The 22,396-nt window shown below is 49.8% G+C and overlaps 1 protein-coding gene across 1 annotated transcript in view; it reads right to left on the reverse strand.

Moving 5' to 3' along the window:
• Window positions 1-3,279: 3,279 nt before the first annotated feature.
• si:ch211-157c3.4 (Lipopolysaccharide-induced tumor necrosis factor-alpha factor homolog-like) overlaps window positions 3,280-22,396 on the reverse strand; it is a 33,820-nt gene continuing 14,703 nt past the window's right edge. Inside the window, exons 2-5 of the mRNA XM_065015629.1 lie at window positions 9,582-9,643; window positions 7,369-7,491; window positions 6,842-7,037; window positions 3,280-6,106 (exon numbers count right to left, since the gene is read on the reverse strand). Coding sequence (XP_064871701.1) covers window positions 5,992-6,106; window positions 6,842-7,037; window positions 7,369-7,491; window positions 9,582-9,624 — 477 coding nt within the window. The 5' untranslated portion in view covers window positions 9,625-9,643 and the 3' untranslated portion in view covers window positions 3,280-5,991. The remainder of the gene's footprint in view (window positions 6,107-6,841; window positions 7,038-7,368; window positions 7,492-9,581; window positions 9,644-22,396) is intronic.

Genomic DNA, 22,396 nt, shown 5'->3' on the forward strand with positions numbered 1-22,396 from the left:
CATAACGACATCACAATACTCCATAATGACATCACAATACCCCCATAATGACATCACAATACTCCATAATGACATCACAATACCCCCATAATGACATCACAATACCCCCATAATGACATCACAATACCCCCATAATGACATCACAATACCCCCATAACGACATCACAATACTCCATAACGACATCACAATACCCCATAATGACATCACAATACCCCCATAACGACATCACAATACTCCATAACGACATCACAATACCCCATAATGACATCACAATACCCCCATAATGACATCACAATACCCCCATAACGACATCACAATACCCCCATAACGACATCACAATACCCCCATAACGACATCACAATACCCCCATAACGACATCACAATACTCCATAATGACATCACAATACTCCATAATGACATCACAATACCCCCATAACGACATCACAATACTCCATAATGACATCACAATACCCCCATAACGACATCACAATACCCCCATAATGACATCACAATACTCCATAATGACATCACAATACCCCCATAATGACATCACAATACCCCCATAATGACATCACAATACTCCATAATGACATCACAATACTCCATAATGACATCACAATACCCCCATAACGACATCACAATACCCCATAATGACATCACAATACCCCCATAATGACATCACAATACCCCCATAATGACATCACAATACCCCCATAATGACATCACAATACCCCCATAATGACATCACAATACCCCCATAATGACATCACAATACCCCCATAATGACATCACAATACCCCCATAATGACATCACAATACCCCCATAACGACTAAGTGAAAAAAAGTTTTTTTTAATTTTTTTTTAATGTTTGCAAATGTATTAAAAACAGAAATATCTGGTCTCGAAATTGAGCTCAGTGGCATCGTGTTTCCATTGATAACCCTGGATGTTTCCTTAACTTGATTGGAATCTACCTGGAATTTAGACTCTACTTGGAGTCTAAATTAAATTGATTGGACATTATTTGGAAAGGTGCACACCTGTCTATATAAGGTCCCACAGTTGATAGTGCATGTCAGAGAAGAAACCAAGCCATGAGGTTGAAGGAATTGTCCGTAGAGCTCCGAGACAGAATTGTGCTGAGGCACAGATCTGGGGAAAGGTACCAAAAAATGGTTTCAGAATGGAAGGTTCCCAAGAACACTGTGGCCTCCATCATCCTAAAATGATGGAGGCCTCTTCCTAGAGCTGGCCGCCTGGCCAAACTGAGCAATCGGGGTGACCAAGAACTCCATGGTCACTCATGACAGAGCTCCAGAGTTCCTCTGTGGAGATTGGATAACCTTCCAGAAGGACAACCATCTCTGCACCACTAATCAGGCTTTTATAGTAGAGTAGCCAGGTGGAAGTCACTCCTCAGTAAAAGGCACATGAAAGCCCGCTTGGAGTTTGCCAAAAGGCACCTAAAGACTCTCAGACCATGAGAAACACGATTCTCTGGTCTGATGAAACCAGGATTGAACTCTTTGGCCTGAATGCCCAGCATCACGTCTGGAGGAAACCTGGCACCATCACTATGGTGAAGTATGGTGGTGGCAGCATCCTGATTAGGGGATGTTTTTCAGCGGCAGGGACTGGGAGACTAGTCAGGATTGAGGGAAAGATGAACGGAGAAAAGTACACAGAGATCCATGATGAAAACCTGCTCTAGAGCACTCAGTACCTCAGACTGGGTTGAAGGTTCAACTTCCAACAGGACAACGACCCTAAGAACACAGCTAAGACAATGCAGGAGTGGCTTTGGGACAAGTCTCAATGTCCTTGAGTGGCCCAGCTAGAGCACGGACTTGAACCCAATCGAACATCTCTGGAGAGACCTGAAAATAGCTGTGCAGCGACACTCCCCATCCAACCTGACAGAGCTTGAAAGGATCTGCAGAGAAGAATGGGAGAAACTCCCCAAATACAGGTGTACCAAGCTTGTAGCGTCATTCCCAAGAAGACTCAATGCTGTAATCACTTCCAAAGGTGCTTCAACAAAGTACTGAGTAAAGGGTCTGAATACTTGTTTAAATGTGATATTTCCGTGTTTGTTGTTGTCATGGGGTTTTGTGTGTAGATTGATATGTGGGAACGATTTAATAAATGTTAAGGATAAGGCTGTAGCTTAACAATGTGTGGAGAAAGTCAAGCGGTCTATACTTTCTGAAGGCACAGGAAGTGATAAACCTTTTTGTCTTTAGTGGCAGGGTAGCCTAGTGGTTAGAGTGTAGAGGCGGCAGGGTAGCCTAGTGGTTAGACTGTAGAGGTGGCAGGTAGCCTAGTGGTTAGAGTGTAGAGGCGGCAGGGTAGCCTAGTGGTTAGAGTGTAGAGGCGGCAGGGTAGCCTAGTGGTTAGAGTGTAGAGGCGGCAGGGTAGCCTAGTGGTTAGAGTGTAGAGGCGGCAGGGTAGCCTAGTGGTTAGAGTGTAGAGGCGGCAGGGTAGCCTAGTGTTTAGAGTGTAGAGGCGGCAGGGTAGCCTAGTGGTTAGAGTGTAGAGGCGGCAGGGTAGCCTAGTGGTTAGAGTGTAGAGGCGGCAGGGTAGCCTAGTCGTTAGAGTGTAGAGGCGGCAGGTACCCTAGTGGTTAGAGTGTAGAGGCGGCAGGGTAGCCTAGTGGTTAGAGTGTAGAGGAGGCAGGGTAGCCTAGTGGTTAGAGTGTAGAGGTGGCAGGGTAGCCTAGTGGTTAGAGTGTAGAGGCGGCAGGGTAGCCTAGTGGTTAGAGTGTAGAGGTGGCAGGGTAGCCTAGTGGTTAGAGTGTAGAGGTGGCAGGTACCCTAGTGGTTAGAGTGTAGAGGCGGCAGGGTAGCCAGTGGTTAGAGTGTAGGCGGCAGGGTAGTGGTTAGAGTGTAGAGGTGGCAGGTACCCTAGTGGTTAGAGTGTAGAGGCGGCAGGGTAGCCTAGTGGTTAGAGTGTAGAGGCGGCAGGGTAGCCTAGTGGTTAGAGTGTAGAGGTGGCAGGTAGCCTAGTGGTTAGAGCGTTGGACTTGAAACCGGAAGGTTGCAAGTTCAAACCCCCGAGCAAACAAGATCTGTCGTTCTGCCCCTGAACAGGCAGTTAACCCACTGTTCCTAGGCCGTCATTGTAAATAAGAATTTGTTCTTAACTGACTTGCCTGGTTAAATAAAGGTAAAATAAAAAAATAAAATAACAACTTGTTTATTTTGACCAGTGGGTCAGTTAAGAACCACCTCTCATTTACTCTCAACTCCCTGTCTAATGCAACAACCAAACCACAACAAAAGTGATAATATATTTTATTAGAGGCATATAATCTATATAAGCAATATAACAGTACTCCATTTCTCGTCAGCTGTGTGATGTTGCACAATATAACAGAACATCAGGTCAGCTGTGTGATGTTGCACAATATAACAGAACATCAGGTCAGCTGTGTGATGTTGCACAATATAACAGAACATCAGGTCAGCTGTGTGATGTTGCACAATATAACAGAACATCAGGTCAGCTGTGTGATGTTGCACAATATAACAGAACATCAGGTCAGCTGTGTGATGTTGCACAATATAACAGAACATCAGGTCAGCTGTGTGATGTTGCACAATATAACAGAACATCAGGTCAGCTGTGTGATGTTGCACAATATAACAGAACATCAGGTCAGCTGTGTGATGTTGCACAATATAACAGAACATCAGGTCAGCTGTGTGATGTTGCACAATATAACAGAACATCAGGTCAGCTGTGTGATGTTGCACAATATAACAGAACATCAGGTCAGCTGTGTGATGTTGCACAATATAACAGAACATCAGGTCAGCTGTGTGATGTTGCGCGTCATTGTAGTTGACAGTTAGAATGAGTTTTCTCAATAAAATCATATTTGGTTTATTCTAAAATAAGGTAAAACACCCAGTTCAGTCCTTTATGTACATAACAAGGTAAAACACCCAGTTCAGTCCTTTATGTACATAACAGCATTCTGAAAGGGGGAGACCTGGGGAGAGCACTAAATGACCCCCGATTGTAGGAATCATAGCTATAATGATAATTATCTGAATATTGGGCTCGTTGTCTGTCGGTTGGTCAACCAAGGGCCTTATTCAAGGGAATATAGATAGAAATGTGTTGTGTAGAACAGACATGATTCCCTGGTAAATGTATACATTACTATCTATATTCCCTTGATTAAGGCCCTGGGTTGACAAACCGACAGATACACACATTTCTATCTGAAGGTTCTATATAAGGTTACTCAAGGGAATATAGATATACATTTACCAGGGAATCATGTCTGTTCTACACAACACATTTCTATCTGAAGGTTCTGTATAAGGTTACTCAAGGGAATATAGATACACATTTACCAGGGAATCATGTCTGTTCTACACAACACATTTCTATCTGAAGGTTCTGTATAAGGTTACTCAAGGGATTATAGATATACATTTACCAGGGAATCATGTCTGTTCTACACAACACATTTCTATCTGAAGGTTCTGTATAAGGTTACTCAAGGGCTTGCAATAGTCCGGTAACCAATCAGACATCCCGGTTGGCGTATTCCCATATGTTCTGCCTCTTCCTAGCCTGGAGAAATCCAGTCTGTTTGTGTGTTAACATTCCACTCTTTGTCAAGCCATGTTTGCCAAGACAAAGAGTGGAATGATATCTTAACAGACTGGTACCCAGGCTACCCTCTTCCCTTCTCATATTCCAACCTGGGGTTTGTGGGAAACCTGGGTAAGTTGCTAGAACTGTGCAACCCTACTCCCTTTGTGAACAAGGCCCAGGTTGAGCTCTACCACGTCTTCATCTGCTAGCTTGTTTTTATTTTTATTTTACAAAAATAGGTCACAGATTCATACTATTTACAACCCTCTGGTACAGTAAGTTAGGTCAGCATTTAAACTAATGTGTGTCCCAAATTGTACCCTATTCCCTATGTAGTGGACTACTTTTGTACTAGCTCCCTCGCGAACGTAGTGCACTATATAGGGAGTAGGGTGCCATTTTGGGATTCATCCTACGATTGTGTAAATCCTGTAGGTTTCTGTGGGGCTGCTGCTAGGAGGTCTCTCCCTTCGGCTGGATTCCATTCTGAAAACATCCCCCCCTTTTCCTCTCCCTCGCTGTTCTGAAAGAGTGTAGATAAGAGCCGTATTGAAACCCAAAATTTTAAAGGGCAATCTGCAATTCAAAGAACTACCAAAAAACGGTCACCCTGACCCCGCCACTGCATTGGTAAACAGCTGAGGGATGGGGCTGGATAAATATAACCACTCTCAAATTCCTACACCGAGCTGTGGGGGTATGAGGGAAAGGGAGCATGTTTTCTGTGAGAAAGGTATTTCACTGTACTGGTGCTCTTCTAATGGAATCCAGACCGAGAGAGTGGCCAGTGGTCAGACTGAGAGCAGAGCCACAGCTCCCCTGCTGGTAGTAAAGCATATTGGCCACAGCACCAGCTCCCCCTAGTAGTGGGCGATGGTATGGCAGTCAGCAACAGCTCCCCTAGTGGTGGGTGGTGGTATGGCAGTCAGCAACAGCTCCCCTAGTGTGGGTGGTGGTATGGCAGTCAGCAGCAGCTCCCCTAGTGGTGGGTGGTGGTAGGGCAGTCAGCAGCAGCTCTCCTAGTGGTGGGTGGTGGTATGGCAGTCAGCAGCAGCTCTCCTAGTGGTGGGTGGTGGTAGGGTGGTCAGCAGCAGCTCCCCTAGTGGTGGGTGGTGGTAGGGTGGTCAGCAGCAGCTCCCCTAGTGGTGGGTGGTGGTATGGCGGTCAGTAGCAGCTCCCCTAGTGGTGGGTGGTGGTATGGCAGTCAACAACAGCTCCCCTAGTGGTGGGTGGTGGTATGGCAGTCAACAACAGCTCCCCTAGTGGTGGGTGGTGGTAGGGCGGTGGGTGGTGGTAGGGCGCTGGGTGGTGGTAGGGCGCTGGGTGGTGGTAGGGTGGTCAGCAGCAGCTCCCCTAGTGGTGGGTGGTGGTAGGGTGGTCAGCAGCAGCGTGGCTTGTCCACGTGGATAATGCGGTTGCAACGAGGACAGGAGTGGTACGCATCCTTAAAGTGTTTCATGAAGAACGGGATCAGACAGCAGCCCACTACCAACCTGGGAGAGAGAGGGGGGATAGGAGGAGATGGGGAGAGTGGAAGTGGTGGGGGAGAGAGGGGGATAGGAGGAGATGGGGAGAGTGGAAGGGGTGGGAGAGAGAGGGGGATAGGAGGAGATGGGGAGAGTGGAAGTGGTGGGGGAGAGAGGGGGATAGGAGGAGATGGGGAGAGTGGAAGGGGTGGGAGAGAGAGGGGGATAGGAGGAGATGGGGAGAGTGGAAGTGGTGGGGGAGAGAGGGGGATAGGAGGAGATGGGGAGAGTGGAAGGGGTGGGGAGAGAGGGGGATAGGAGGAGATGGGGAGAGTGGAAGTGGTGGGGGAGAGGGGTGGGAGATGAATGGGGAGAAGGGTGGGAGAGAGACATGGTGTTCAGTTGATTTTAGACAATTCTCTCAAAAGTATCAAGACATTCTATAACTCCTCCCCTTCTTTACTCCCCTTCAGAGGATGAAGACCACTTTATGGGTCCCTCTGTTCCCCTCTATCCCCCCACCCTCCTCTTCTTCACTCACCCACAGAGGATGAAGACCACTTTATGGGTCCCTCTGTTCCCCTCTATCCCCCAGCCCTCCTCTTCTTCACTCACCCACAGAGGATGAAGTCCACTTTATGGGTCCCTCTGTTCCCCTCTATCCCCCCACCCTCCTCTTCTTCACTCACCCACAGAGGATGAAGACACTTTATGGGTCCCTCTGTTCCCCTCTATCCCCCCACCCTCCTCTTCTTCACTCACCCACAGAGGATGAAGAGGATGCACATGAGCCAGGCGTAGGCTCCGACTTTATAGGTCACGTTCGTCATCACCTGTTGTTGACAGGAAGTACAGGTGGTCATGCCCTCTGAACGGCCCAGTTCTGTGTCATAACTCACAAACTTCTGAGTGGGAGTTTCCCCACCTCCTCCAATACCACCTCCTCCACTGGTGTACACTAAGGGAAGAGAGAGAAGAGGACAAGTTATATTTTGTCTGGTTCCAACACTGCTGGTATAGAGGGGAACAAGGGAGACAAAGATGGTATAATGGGTAGAGACGAGAGAGAGATACTTCTGCTGCCTTCAAAATGTCTCCCTTGGAACCTGGGAATTTACCAGTTATAAATACGCCATGATTGCGTTCAAGTTTCTTTTGAAGTCAAAACAATTCTTCGACCAAATGAGATTTCATTTTAGCTCGCTAGACGAGCTAGCTGGTGTTGCTGCAGTTCTGGTGTTGTGTGCTTGCGGACAGTATACATGAGGCTTAGGACAGGAAGTGCTTACCTGGCTTTCCCTGAGACTGAGACTGAAACACAGAGTAGTTACTGGAGGGGATGGTGGAGGAAGGAGGGTTGAAGGGGGTATGGACATGATATACCTTCACCCCACTATCACCTTGTCCTTCAACTGGAAGAGAGAGGGAGGGAGGGAGGGAGGGAGAGAGGGAGGGAGGGAGGGAGGGAATTGCGGGGGGTTTGATGGAGAGATAGAACAAGAGAAAGAGAGATGTTGATTAGATAGCTCCAATATGTAAAATAGACTGAGTACAATCTATAGCAAGTAACACCTGGCACTTATGATACACAGCAACAGTATAGTTATAACCTGAGACATAACCTATATGATACAAAGGTACAGTATAGTAACAACCTGGGACGTAACCTATATGATACAAAGGTACAGTATAGTAACAACCTGGGACATAACCTATATGATACACAGGTACAGTACAGTAACAACCTGGGACGTAACCTATATGATACACAGGTACAGTACAGTAACAACCTGGGACGTAACCTATATGATACACAGGTACAGTACAGTAACAACCTGGGACGTAACCTATATGATACACAGGTACAGTACAGTAACAACCTGGGACGTAACCTATATGATACACAGGTACAGTACAGTAACAACCTGGGACGTAACCTATATGATACACAGGTACAGTAACAACCTGGGGCGTAACCTATATGATACACAGGTACAGTAACAACCTGGGACGTAACCTATATGATACACAGGTACAGTAACAACCTGGGACGTAACCTATATGATACACAGGTACAGTATAGTAACAACCTGGGATGTAACCTATATGATACACAGGTACAGTATAGTAACAACCTGGGACGTAACCTATATGATACACAGGTGCAGTAACAACCTGGGACGTAGCCTATATGATACACAGGTACAGTAACAACCTGGGATGTAACCTATATGATACACAGGTACAGTAACAACCTGGGACGTAACCTATATGATACACAGGTACAGTAACAACCTGGGATGTAACCTATATGATACACAGGTACAGTAACAACCTGGGACGTAACCTATATGATACACAGGTACAGTAACAACCTGGGACGTAACCTATATGATACACAGGTACAGTAACAACCTGGGATGTAACCTATATGATACACAGGTACAGTACAGTAACAACCTGGGACGTAACCTATATGATACACAGGTACAGTATAGTTACAATCTGGGACGTAACCTATATGATACACAGGTACAGTACAGTAACAACCTGGGACGTAACCTATATGATACACAGGTACAGTATAGTTACAATCTGGGACGTAACCTATATGATACACAGGTACAGTACAGTAACAACCTGGGACGTAACCTATATGATACACAGGTACAGTACAGTAACAACCTGGGACGTAACCTATATGATACACAGGTACAGTACAGTAACAACCTGGGATGTAACCTATATGATACACAGGTATAGTAACAACCTGGGACGTAACCTATATGATACACAGGTACAGTATAGTTACAACCTGGGACGTAACCTATATGATACACAGGTATAGTACAGTAACAACCTGGGATGTAACCTATATGATACACAGGTACAGTAACAACCTGGGGCGTAGCCTATATGATACACAGGTACAGTAACAACCTGGGATGTAACCTATATGATACACAGGTACAGTAACAACCTGGGACGTAACCCATATGATACACAGGTACAGTAACAACCTGGGACGTAACCTATATGATACACAGGTACAGTAACAACCTGGGACGTAACCTATATGATACACAGGTACAGTAACAACCTGGGACGTAACCTATATGATACACAGGTACAGTAACAACCTGGGATGTAACCTATATGATACACAGGTACAGTAACAACCTGGGACATAACCTATATGATACACAGGTACAGTAACAACCTGGGATGTAACCTATATGATACACAGGTACAGTAACAACCTGGGACGTAACCTATATGATACACAGGTACAGTATAGTAACAACCTGGGATGTAACCTATATGATACACAGGTACAGTAACAACCTGGGACGTAACCTACAGTATAGCTACAGCTTAGTATGTAATAGTACAATACAACTTTATTGTCCGCATGTCACAGAGAACAACAGAATGTTGAGGTTGTCATGTCACAGAGAACAACAGAATGTTGACGTTGTCATGTCACAGAATGTTGACGTACCTGGTGTGTTGTAGGGTGGAGGTTCTTTTCCATTTACGCTCATTGTCTTCTGCCTGGGCTTTCTGTGAGAGGGGTCAGAGGTTAGGTGTGTCTACCATTTATTTGTACCTTTATTTAACTAGGCAAGTCAGTTTAGAACAAATTCTTATTTTCAATGACGGCCTAGGAACAGAGGGTTAACTGCCTGTTCAGGGGCAGAACCACAGATTTGTACCTTGTCAGCTCGGGGGTTTGAACTTGCAACCTTTCGGTTACTAGTCCAACGCTCTAACCACTAGCCTACCCTGCCGCACCAGGTGTGTCTACCATAAGCACTGTAACATCAGTGCGAGCCAGGCTCATCAGGACTGAATCAACCAATCATCATCTCCGAAACAAGACTTGAATCAGGTGTGTTTTACAGTCAGGTCTGGAGTGAGAGGCTTCATAAGCGCTACAAAAAAACAGATTATTTCACAAATCATCTATAAGCGCTTGTGAACCTCTATAAATGGTGTATAAAGGGTGACATATGAACCATTTACAGGTTGAATTGCCCAATGTGACATAAAGCGCTGTTTACACACCATTTTTAGAGGATAACATACACGTATAGGTGATTAGAGAAGCATTTATGTAGCGCTTATGAAGCCTCTATGTAGGCTACCGATAAGCCTTTACACAGTTGTAATTGGTTTAAAAGTGGGACTGAAGTGAGGCCTTAGATATGAAGTCAGCCCCTGTAAAATGTGTGCCACTGCCTCCGTTAAAACTATGCAAGTCCAACCCAGGCTGACACAATGCAAGTCCAACCCAGGCTGACACAATGCAAGTCCAACCCAGGCTGACACAATGCCAGTCCAACCCAGGCTGACACAATGCAAGTCCAACCCAGGCTGATACAATGCAAGTCCAACCCAGACTGACACAATGCAAGTCCAACCCAGACTGACACAATGCAAGTCCAACCCAGGCTAACACAATGCAAGTCCAACCCAGGCTGACACAATGCAAGTCCAACCCAGGCTAACACAATGCAAGTCCAACCCAGGCTGACACAATGCCAGTCCAACCCAGGCTGACACAATGCAAGTCCAACCCAGGCTGACACAATGCAAGTCCAACCCAGGCTGACACAATGCCAGTCCAACCCAGGCTAACACAATGCAAGTCCAACCCAGGCTAACACAATGCCAGTCCAACCCAGGCTGACACAATGCCAGTCCAACCCAGGCTAACACAATGCCAGTCCAACCCAGGCTAACACAATGCAAGTCCAACCCAGGCTAACACAATGCAAGTCCAACCCAGGCTAACACAATGCAAGTCCAACCCAGGCTAACACAATGCAAGTCCAACCCAGGCTAACACAATGCAAGTCCAACCCAGGCTGACATAATGCTCTATTCAGCCACTAGGTGGTGGTACAACACAAGGTACGGAGACACACACACACACACACACACACACACACACACACACACACACACACACACACACACACACACAGTGACACACAGTCACACATTCACTCCACAGCTGAAACCTGTCATTCAGCATACTCCACAGACTAATAGTTACGGTAAGAATGAGCTGAACAAACCTCACTGTCCTGTAGTTGTTTAGGGAGTGTCGTCTTGTGTCCTCTAAAGGTTATAGGCGGGGCTTCACTAGTCTCAGTATCAGTCTGTTTAACTAACATTCCTCTCCTTGTCCTCCATGTCAGATGTTCAGCATAAAGTGGAATGACGGCTAAACAGACTGGTACCCAAACTTTAATTTAGAGAGCTATATTTTTTGGGGGGGTTTCCATTAGCTGTTACTATGGCAACATCTACTCTACTTCCTGAATTCCACAAAGAAGAAACATTCCAAAACAACCACGGGAATATGAGACCAAATACAAAACCTTGGACTATTTTAATACAGGGAATTTGTTCAAATACTTTTGGTCCCGTAAAATGAGGGGGGGACTATGTACAAAAAGTGCTGTCATTTCTAAACGGTTCACCTGATACAGATGAAAATATACCCTCAAATTAAAGTCTGCTCTCTGACCTTTAACCTCATAGACATTGTATCATTTCAAAGTGCTGGAGTAACAGAGCCACAAACAACAACCAATATGTCACTGTCCCAATACATTTGTAGCTCACTGTATCTGACCCCAATCCACAAACAACAACCAATATGTCACTGTCCCAATATGTTTGTAGCTCACTGTATCTGACCCCAATCCACAAACAACAACCAATATGTCACTGTCCCAATATGTTTGTAGCTCACTGTATCTGACCCCAATCCACAAACAACAACCAATATGTCACTGTCCCAATATGTTTGTAGCTCACTGTATCTGACCCCAATCCACAAACAACAACCAATATGTCACTGTCCCAATATGTTTGTAGCTCACTGTATCTGACCCCAATCCACAAACAACAACCAATATGTCACTGTCCCAATACGTTTGTAGCTCACTGTATCTGACCCCAATCCACAAACAACAACCAATATGTCACTGTCCCAATACGTTTGTAGCTCACTGTATCTGACCCCAATCCACAAACAACAACCAATATGTCACTGTCCCAATACGTTTGTAGCTCACTGTATCTGACCCCAATCCACAAACAACAACCAATATGTCACTGTCCCAATACGTTTGTAGCTCACTGTATCTGACCCCAATCCACAAACAACAACCAATATGTCACTGTCCCAATATGTTTGTAGCTCACTGTATCTGACCCCAATCCACAAACAACAACCAATATGTCACTGTCCCAATATGTTTGTAGCTCACTGTATCTGACCCCAATCCACAAACAACAACCAATATGTCACTGTCCCAATATGTTTGTAGCTCACTGTATCTGACCCCAATCCACAAACAACAACCAATATGTCACTGTCCCAATATGTTTGTAGCTCACTGTATCTGACCCCAATCCACAAACAACAACCAATATGTCACTGTCCCAATACGTTTGTAGCTCACTGTATCTGACCCCAATCCACAAACAACAACCAATATGTCACTGTCCCAATATGTTTGTAGCTCACTGTATCTGACCCCAATCCACAAACAACAACCAATATGTCACTGTCCCAATATGTTTGTAGCTCACTGTATCTGACCCCAATCCACAAACAACAACCAATATGTCACTGTCCCAATATGTTTGTAGCTCACTGTATCTGACCCCAATCCACAAACAACAGAACATTTATATAGTGAGATGATCTCATTCTACACACACACACACACACACACACACACACACACACACACACACACACACACACACACACACACACACCCTGCCCACCCATCCATCAGACAGAGCTTTGACTGTCAGCCACTCAGTCCTCTGCTGTCAGTGGGACACATGTAACACACACACACACACACACACACACACACACACACACACACACAGACCAAAGGCCTACAGATCAAAGGCCTACAGACGCACACAGACACATGTAAACAACACACACACACACACACACACACACACACACACACACACACACACACACACACACACACACACACACACACACACACAGACCAAAGGCCTACAGACACATGTGGAATAGACACACACACAGACCAAAGGCCTACAGACGCACACATACACATGTAAACACACACACACACACACACACACACACACACACACACACACACACACACACACACAGACCAAAGGACTACAGACGCACACAGACACATGTAAACACACACAAACACACACACACACACAGACCAAAGGCCTACAGACGCACACATACACATGTAAACAACACACACACACACACACACACACACACACACACACACACACACACACACACACACACACACACACACACACACACACACACACACACACACAGACCAAAGGCCTACAGACGCACACAGACACATGTAAAACACACACACACACACACACACACACACACACACACAGACCAAAGGCCTACAGACGCACACAGACACATGTAAACACACACACACACACACACACACACACACACACACACACACACACACACACACACACACACACACACACACACACACACACACAGACAGACCAAAGGCCTACAGACGCACACAGACACATGTAAACACACACAGACACATGTAAACACACACATACACATGTGGAATAGACAGACATGTAAACAAATATGGAATAGACACACACACAGACATGTAAACACACACGTTGGTGGAAGCAGTCAGACACCCGTACAACAGAAGAGGAGGAATGCAGCCCTGCAGGATGCTTCCCTATCTGTCTCCTCTGGTGCCCTGCAGGATGCTTGCCTGTCTGTCTCCTCTGGTGCCCTGCAGGATGCTTCCCTGTCTATCTCCTCTGGTGCCCTGCAGGATGCTTCCCTGTCTGTCTCCTCTGGTGCCCTGCAGGATGCTTCTCTTCCCTGTCTGTCTCCTCTGGTGCCCTGCAGGATGCTTCCCTATCTGTCTCCTCTGGTGCCCTGCAGGATGCTTCTCTCCCCTGTCTGTCTCCTCTGGTGCCCTGCAGGATGCTTCCCTGTCTGTCTCCTCTGGTGCCCTGCAGGATGCTTCTCTTCCCTGTCTGTCTCCTCTGGTGCCCTGCAGGATGCTTCTCTTCCCTGTCTGTCTCCTCTGGTGCCCTGCAGGATGCTTCCCTGTCTGTCTCCTCTGGTGCCCTGCAGGATGCTTCCCTGTCTGTCTCCTCTGGTGCCCTGCAGTATGCTTCTCTTCCCTGTCTGTCTCCTCTGGTGCCCTGCAGGATGCTTCCCTGTCTGTCTCCTCTGGTGCCCTGCAGGATGCTTCCCTTCCCTGTCTGTCTCCTCTGGTGCCCTGCAGGATGCTTCCCTGTCTGTCTCCTCTGGTGCCCTGCAGGATGCTTCCCTATCTGTCTCCTCTGGTGCCCTGCAGGATGCTTCTCTTCCCTGTCTGTCTCCTCTGGTGCCCTGCAGGATGCTTCTCTGTCTGTCTCCTCTGGTGCCGTGCAGGATGCTTCCCTGTCTGTCTCCTCTGGTGCCCTGCAGGATGCTTCCCTGTCTGTCTCCTCTGGTGCCCTGCAGGATGCTTCCCTGTCTGTCTCCTCTGGTGCCCTACAGGATGCTTCCCTGTCTGTCTCCTCTGGTGCCCTGCAGGATGCTTCCCTGTCTGTCTCCTCTGGTGCCCTGCAGGATGCTTCCCTGTCTGTCTTCTCTGGTGCCCTGCAGGATGCTTCTCTTCCCTGTCTGTCTCCTCTGGTGCCCTGCAGGATGCTTCCCTATCTGTCTCCTCTGGTGCCCTGCAGGATGCTTCCCTGTCTGTCTCCTATGGTGCCCTGCAGGATGCTTCCCTGTCTGTCTCCTCTGGTGCCCTGCAGGATGCTTCCCTGTCTGTCTCCTCTGGTGCCCTGCAGGATGCTTCCCTGTCTGTCTCCTCTGGTGCCCTGCAGGATGCTTCCCTGTCTGTCTCCTCTGGTGCCCTGCAGGATGCTTCCCTGTCTGTCTCCTCTGGTGCCCTGCAGGATGCTTCTCTTCCCTGTCTGTCTCCTCTGGTGCCCTGCAGGATGCTTCCCTATCTGTCTCCTCTGGTGCCCTGCAGGATGCTTCCCTGTCTGTCTCCTCTGGTGCCCTGCAGGATGCTTCCCTGTCTGTCTCCTCTGGTGCCCTGCAGGATGCTTCCCTGTCTGTCTCCTCTGGTGCCCTGCAGGATGCTTCCCTGTCTGTCTCCTCTGGTGCCCTGCAGGATGCTTCCCTGTCTGTCTCCTCTGGTGCCCTGCAGGATACTTCCCTGTCTGTCTCCTCTGGTGCCCTGCAGGATGCTTCCCTGTCTGTCTCCTCTGGTGCCCTGCAGGATGCTTCCCTGTCTGTCTCCTCTGGTGCCCTGCAGGATGCTTCCCTGTCTGTCTCCTCTGGTGCCCTGCAGGATGCTTCTCTTCCCTGTCTGTCTCCTCTGGTGCCCTGCAGGATGCTTCCCTGTCTGTCTCCTCTGGTGCCCTGCAGGATGCTTCCCTGTCTGTCTCCTCTGGTGCCCTGCAGGATGCTTCCCTGTCTGTCTCCTCTGGTGCCCTGCAGGATGCTTCTCTTCCCTGTCTGTCCCTCTGTCTCCTCTGGTGCCCTGCAGGATGCTTCCCTGTCTGTCTCCTCTGGTGCCCTGCAGGATGCTTCCCTGTCTGTCTCCTCTGGTGCCCTGCAGGATGCTTCCCTGTCTGTCTCCTCTGGTGCCCTGCAGGATGCTTCCCTGTCTGTCTCCTCTGGTGCCCTGCAGGCTTCCCTGTCTGTCTCCTCTTGCTTCTCTTCCCTGTCTGTCTCCTCTGGTGCCCTGCAGGATGCTTCCCTGTCTGTCTCCTCTGGTGCCCTGCAGGATGCTTCCCTCTGTCTCCCTGGTGCCCTGTGTCTCCTCTGGTGCCCTGCTTCCCTGTCTGTCTCCTCTGGTGCCCTGCAGGATGCTTCCCTGTCTGTCTCCTCTGGTGCCCTGCAGGATGCTTCCCTGTCTGTCTCCTCTGGTGCCCTGCAGGATGCTTCCCTGTCTGTCTCCTCTGGTGCCCTGCAGGATGCTTCCCTGTCTGTCTCCTCTGGTGCCCTGCAGGATGCTTTCTTCCCTGTCTGTCTCCTCTGGTGCCCTGCAGGATGCTTCCCTGTCTGTCTCCTCTGGTGCCCTGCAGGATGCTTCCCTGTCTGTCTCTCTGGTGCCCTGCAGGATGCTTCCCTGTCTGTCTCCTCTGGTGCCCTGCAGGATGCTTCCCTGTCTGTCTCCTCTGGTGCCCTGCAGGATGCTTCCCTGTCTGTCTCCTCTGGTGCCCTGCAGGATGCTTCCCTGTCTGTCTCCTCTGGTGCCCTGCAGGATGCTTCCCTGTCTGTCTCCTCTGGTGCCCTGCAGGATGCTTCCCTGTCTGTCTCCTCTGGTGCCCTGCAGGATGCTTCCTTCTGTCTCCTCTGGTGCCCTGCAGGATGCTTCTTCCCTGTCTGTCTCCTCTGGTGCCCTGCAGGATGCTTCCCTGTCTGTCTCCTCTGGTGCCCTGCAGGATGCTTCCCTGTCTGTCTCCTCTGGTGCCCTGCAGGATGCTTCCCTGTCTGTCTCCTCTGGTGCCCTGCAGGATGCTTCCCTGTCTGTCTCCTCTGGTGCCCTGCAGGATGCTTCCCTGTCTGTCTCCTCTGGTGCCCTGCAGGATGCTTCCCTGTCTGTCTCCTCTGGTGCCCTGCAGGATGCTTCCCTGTCTGTCTCCTCTGGTGCCCTGCAGGATGCTTCCCTGTCTGTCTCCTCTGGTGCCCTGCAGGATGCTTCTCTTCCCTGTCTGTCTCCTCTGGTGCCCTGCATGATGCTTCCCTATCTGTCTCCTCTGGTGCCCTGCAGGATGCTTCCCTGTCTGTCTCCTATGGTGCCCTGCAGGATGCTTCCCTGTCTGTCTCCTCTGGTGCCCTGCAGGATGCTTCCCTGTCTGTCTCCTCTGGTGCCCTGCAGGATGCTTCCCTGTCTGTCTCCTCTGGTGCCCTGCAGGATGCTTCCCTGTCTGTCTCCTCTGGTGCCCTGCAGGATACTTCCCTGTCTGTCTCCTCTGGTGCCCTGCAGGATGCTTCCCTGTCTGTCTCCTCTGGTGCCCTGCAGGATGCTTCCTGTCTGTCTCCTCTGGTGCCCTGCAGGATGCTTCCCTGTCTGTCTCCTCTGGTGCCCTGCAGGATGCTTCCCTGTCTGTCTCCTCTGGTGCCCTGCAGGATGCTTCCCTGTCTGTCTCCTCTGGTGCCCTGCAGGATGCTTCCCTGTCTGTCTCCTCTGGTGCCCTGCAGGATGCTTCCCTGTCTGTTTCCTCTGGTGCCCTGCAGGATGCTTCCCTGTCTGTCTCCTCTGGTGCCCTGCAGGATGCTTCTCTTCCCTGTCTGTTTCCTCTGGTGCCCTGCAGGATGCTTCCCTGTCTGTCACCTCTGGTGCCCTGCAGGATGCTTCCCTGTCTGTCTCCTCTGGTGCCCTGCAGGATGCTTCCCTGTCTGTCTCCTCTGGTGCCCTGCAGGATGCTTCTCTTCCCTGTCTGTCTCCTCTGGTGCCCTGCAGGATGCTTCCCTGTCTGTCTCCTCTGGTGCCCTGCAGGATGCTTCCCTGTCTGTCTCCTCTGGTGCCCTGCAGGATGCTTCCCTGTCTGTCTCCTCTGGTGCCCTGCAGGATGCTTCCCTGTCTGTCTCCTCTGGTGCCCTGCAGGATGCTTCTCTCCCCTGTCTGTCTCCTCTGGTGCCCTGCAGGATGCTTCCCTGTCTCCTCTGGTGCCCTGCAGGATGCTTCTCTTCCCTGTCTGTCTCCTCTGGTGCCCTGCAGGATGCTTCCCTGTCTGTCTCCTCTGGTGCCCTGCAGGATGCTTCCCTGTCTGTCTCCTCTGGTGCCCTGCAGGATGCTTCCCTGTCTGTCTCCTCTGGTGCCCTGCAGGATGCTTCCCTGTCTGTCTCCTCTGGTGCCCTGCAGGATGCTTCCCTATCTGTCTCCTCTGGTGCCCTGCAGGATGCTTCTCTTCCCTGTCTGACTCCTCTGGTGCCCTGCAGGATGCTTCTCTGTCTGTCTCCTCTGGTGCCGTGCAGGATGCTTCCCTGTCTGTCTCCTCTGGTGCCCTGCAGGATGCTTCCCTGTCTGTCTCCTCTGGTGCCCTGCAGGATGCTTCCCTGTCTGTCTCCTCTGGTGCCCTACAGGATGCTTCCCTGTCTGTCTCCTCTGGTGCCCTGCAGGATGCTTCCCTGTCTGTCTCCTCTGGTGCCCTGCAGGATGCTTCCCTATCTGTCTCCTCTGGTGCCCTGCAGGATGCTTCCCTGTCCGTCTCCTATGGTGCCCTGCAGGATGCTTCCCTGTCTGTCTCCTCTGGTGCCCTGCAGGATGCTTCCCTGTCTGTCTCCTCTGGTGCCCTGCAGGATGCTTCCCTGTCTGTCTCCTCTGGTGCCCTACAGGATGCTTCCCTGTCTGTCTCCTCTGGTGCCCTGCAGGATGCTTCCCTGTCTGTCTCCTCTGGTGCCCTGCAGGATGCTTCCCTGTCTGTCTCCTCTGGTGCCCTGCAGGATGCTTCTCTTCCCTGTCTGTCTCCTCTGGTGCCCTGCAGGATGCTTCCCTATCTGTCTCCTCTGGTGCCCTGCAGGATGCTTCCCTGTCTGTCTCCTATGGTGCCCTGCAGGATGCTTCCCTGTCTGTCTCCTCTGGTGCCCTACAGGATGCTTCTCTTCCCTGTCTGTCTCCTCTGGTGCCCTGCAGGATGCTTCCCTGTCTGTCTCCTCTGGTGCCCTGCAGGATGCTTCCCTGTCTGTCTCCTCTGGTGCCCTGCAGGATGCTTCCCTGTCTGTCTCCTCTGGTGCCCTGCAGGATGCTTCCCTGTCTGTCTCCTCTGGTGCCCTGCAGGATGCTTCCCTGTCTGTCTCCTCTGGTGCCCTGCAGGATGCTTCCCTGTCTGTCTCCTCTGGTGCCCTGCAGGATGCTTCCCTGTCTGTCTCCTCTGGTGCCCTGCAGGATGCTTCCCTGTCTGTCTCCTCTGGTGCCCTGCAGGATGCTTCCCTGTCTGTCTCCTCTGGTGCCCTGCAGGATGCTTCCCTGTCTGTCTCCTCTGGTGCCCTGCAGGATGCTTCCCTGTCTGTCTCCTCTGGTGCCCTGCAGGATGCTTCCCTGTCTGTCTCCTCTGGTGCCCTGCAGGATGCTTCCCTGTCTGTCTCCTCTGGTGCCCTGCAGGATGCTTCCCTGTCTGTCTCCTCTGGTGCCCTGCAGGATGCTTCCCTGTCTGTCTCCTCTGGTGCCCTGCAGGATGCTTCCCTGTCTGTCTCCTCTGGTGCCCTGCAGGATGCTTCCCTGTCTGTCTCCTCTGGTCTGTCTCCTCTGGTGCCCTGCAGGATGCTTCCCTGTCTGTCTCCTCTGGTGCCCTGCAGGATGCTTCTCTTCCCTGTCTGTCTCCTCTGGTGCCCTGCAGGATGCTTCCCTATCTGTCTCCTCTGGTGCCCTGCAGGATGCTTCCCTGTCTGTCTCCTATGGTGCCCTGCAGGATGCTTCCCTGTCTGTCTCCTCTGGTGCCCTGCAGGATGCTTCCCTGTCTGTCTCCTCTGGTGCCCTGCAGGATGCTTCCCTGTCTGTCTCCTCTGGTGCCCTGCAGGATGCTTCCCTGTCTGTCTCCTCTGGTGCCCTGCAGGATACTTCCCTGTCTGTCTCCTCTGGTGCCCTGCAGGATGCTTCCCTGTCTGTCTCCTCTGGTGCCCTGCAGGATGCTTCCCTGTCTGTCTCCTCTGGTGCCCTGCAGGATGCTTCCCTATCTGTCTCCTCTGGTGCCCTGCAGGATGCTTCCCTGTCTGTCTCCTCTGGTGCCCTGCAGGATGCTTCTCTTCCCTGTCTGTCTCCTCTGGTGCCCTGCAGGATGCTTCCCTGTCTGTCTCCTCTGGTGCCCTGCAGGATGCTTCCCTGTCTGTCTCCTCTGGTGCCCTGCAGGATGCTTCCCTGTCTGTCTCCTCTGGTGCCCTGCAGGATGCTTCTCTTCCCTGTCTGTCTCCTCTGGTGCCCTGCAGGATGCTTCCCTGTCTCTCCCTGGTGCCCTGTCTTCCTCCTCTGGTGCCCTGCAGGATGCTTCCCTGTCTGTCTCCTCTGGTGCCCTGCAGGATGCTTCTCTTCCCTGTCTGTCTCCTCTGGTGCCCTGCAGAATGTTTCCCTGTCTGTCTCCTCTGGTGCCCTGCAGGATGCTTCCCTGTCTGTCTCCTCTGGTGCCCTGCAGGATGCTTCTCTTCCCTGTCTGTCTCCTCTGGTGCCCTGCAGGATGCTTCCCTGTCTGTCTCCTCTGGTGCCCTGCAGGATGCTTCCCTGTCTGTCTCCTCTGGTGCCCTGCAGGATGCTTCCCTGTCTGTCTCCTCTGGTGCCCTGCAGGATGCTTCCCTGTCTGTCTCCTCTGGTGCCCTGCAGGATGCTTCCCCGTATTTGAAGGGATGGCTTAAGAAAAATGTCCTGAAAACCCTTATTGAATGAAAACTTGGTTGGCCAGCAAGTAGGAGGGTTTTCAGTGGTTGAATGAAATGTATTCAGAGAGCACTACACAACTGAAAAAGGGAAGTCTGAATGCAAAAATACTGAGAAGTGGGTCGGAAAGACGTTCTTAGGAAAGGTATGAATTCCTAAGTCGGGATCTAAATGAGGGAATACAAGGTAAACATAAACATCTCTACAGCTTTTCCTTAGCGGAGACTTGCTTCCATTCAGCCACAAGAGCATTAGTGAGTTCTGGCACTGATGTTGGGCAATTAGGTTTGTTTCGCAGTAGGTGTTCCAATTCATCCCAAAGGTGTTCGATGGGGTCGAGGTCAGGGCTCTGTGCAGGTCAGTTAAGTTCTTCCACACCGATCTCAACAAATCATTTCTGTATGGACCTCGCTTTGTGCACGTGGGCGAAACAGGAAAGGGCCTTCCACAAACTGTTGCCACAAAGTTGGAAGCACAGAATCGTCTAGAATGTCATTGTATGCTGTAGCGTTAAGATTTCCCTTCACTGGAACTAAGGGGCCTGAACCATGAAAAACAGCCCCAGACCATTATTCCTCCTCCACCAAACATTACAGTTGGCACTATGCATAGGGGCAGGTAGCATTCTCCTGGCATCCACCAAACGCAGATTCGTCCATCACTTTAGAGAACGCGTTTCCACTACTCCAGTCCAATGGGGGCGAGCTTTACACCCCTCCACCCAATGCTTAGCATTGAGCATGGTGATCTTAGGTTTGTGTGCGGCTGCTCGGCCATGGAAACCCATTTCATGAAACTCCCGACGAACAGTTCTTGTGCTGATGTTGCTTCCAGAGGCAGTTTGGAACTCTGTAGAGAGTGTTTTGCTATCAAGGACAGGCAATTTTTACACTCTACGCGCTTCAGGACTCAGCGGTTCCATTCAGTGAGCTTGTGTGGCCTACCACTTCATGGCTGAGCCGTTGTTGCTCCTAGACATTTCCACTTCACAATAACAGCACTTCCAGTTGACCGAGGGCAGCTCTAGCAGGGGCAGAAATTTGACGAACTGACATTGAAAGTCACTGAGGTCTTCAGTAAGGTCATTCTACTGCTAATATTTGTCTAAGCAGATTGCATGGCTGTGTGCTTGATTTTATACACCTGTCAGCAACGGGTGCGGCTGAAATAGCTGAATCCACACATTTTTTCCACTTTCGGCCAAGTCCTGTACATGCACATTCTTCTCCGTTTCAGCACCAATTGGTAGATTTAAAAAACAAAACTCTTATCTGGTTGATTATTTAGGGTTAGGAAAGTATTTATGAATCAGGAAAACAGGGTTGGAGAGCCTTTACGCACACATAAAGAAAACAGTTTCTGGTTTGATTCATTCAGTTCCTCAAGCCATGGTAATGTTGGAAGATTAGTGCACATAGAACTATAGTATGGAGAATAGTGTACAGTAGAAGGGCTGTACCCTCGTCTGTTGCCTGCACTAACCGTGGAACTGTGTGATGACACCAACACAATCTCACACTCAATTCATGCACAAATACGTACAAAAAGTATTTCACAGCAGATTTTGTGCGTTTTTGTGTTTCTTAATTCGTGTGAAAAGACAGGAAAAGAACTGTGTGTGATGTCATAGTAGGAAAATACACAACTGTTCTTTGTGACTTCATAAGAGAATACATTTTATGGAAGGCAAATTTCAGAAAAATCTTTTGGAAGTTATTAGACCAATGCATGATGGGTAATGGTGTTCTACACGGCCCTTTTTCCGTGTAGGCAACAGTAGTCCTACACGCTTTTCTTCATAACGCATTTGATTGGGGAATGTGGATAAATGTTTATGATGGGAAATATGATACACATCACAATACACACACACATATACACACAC

Source organism: Oncorhynchus nerka, unplaced genomic scaffold (genome assembly GCF_034236695.1).
Source record: "Oncorhynchus nerka isolate Pitt River unplaced genomic scaffold, Oner_Uvic_2.0 unplaced_scaffold_1379, whole genome shotgun sequence".
NCBI lineage: Eukaryota > Metazoa > Chordata > Actinopteri > Salmoniformes > Salmonidae > Oncorhynchus > Oncorhynchus nerka.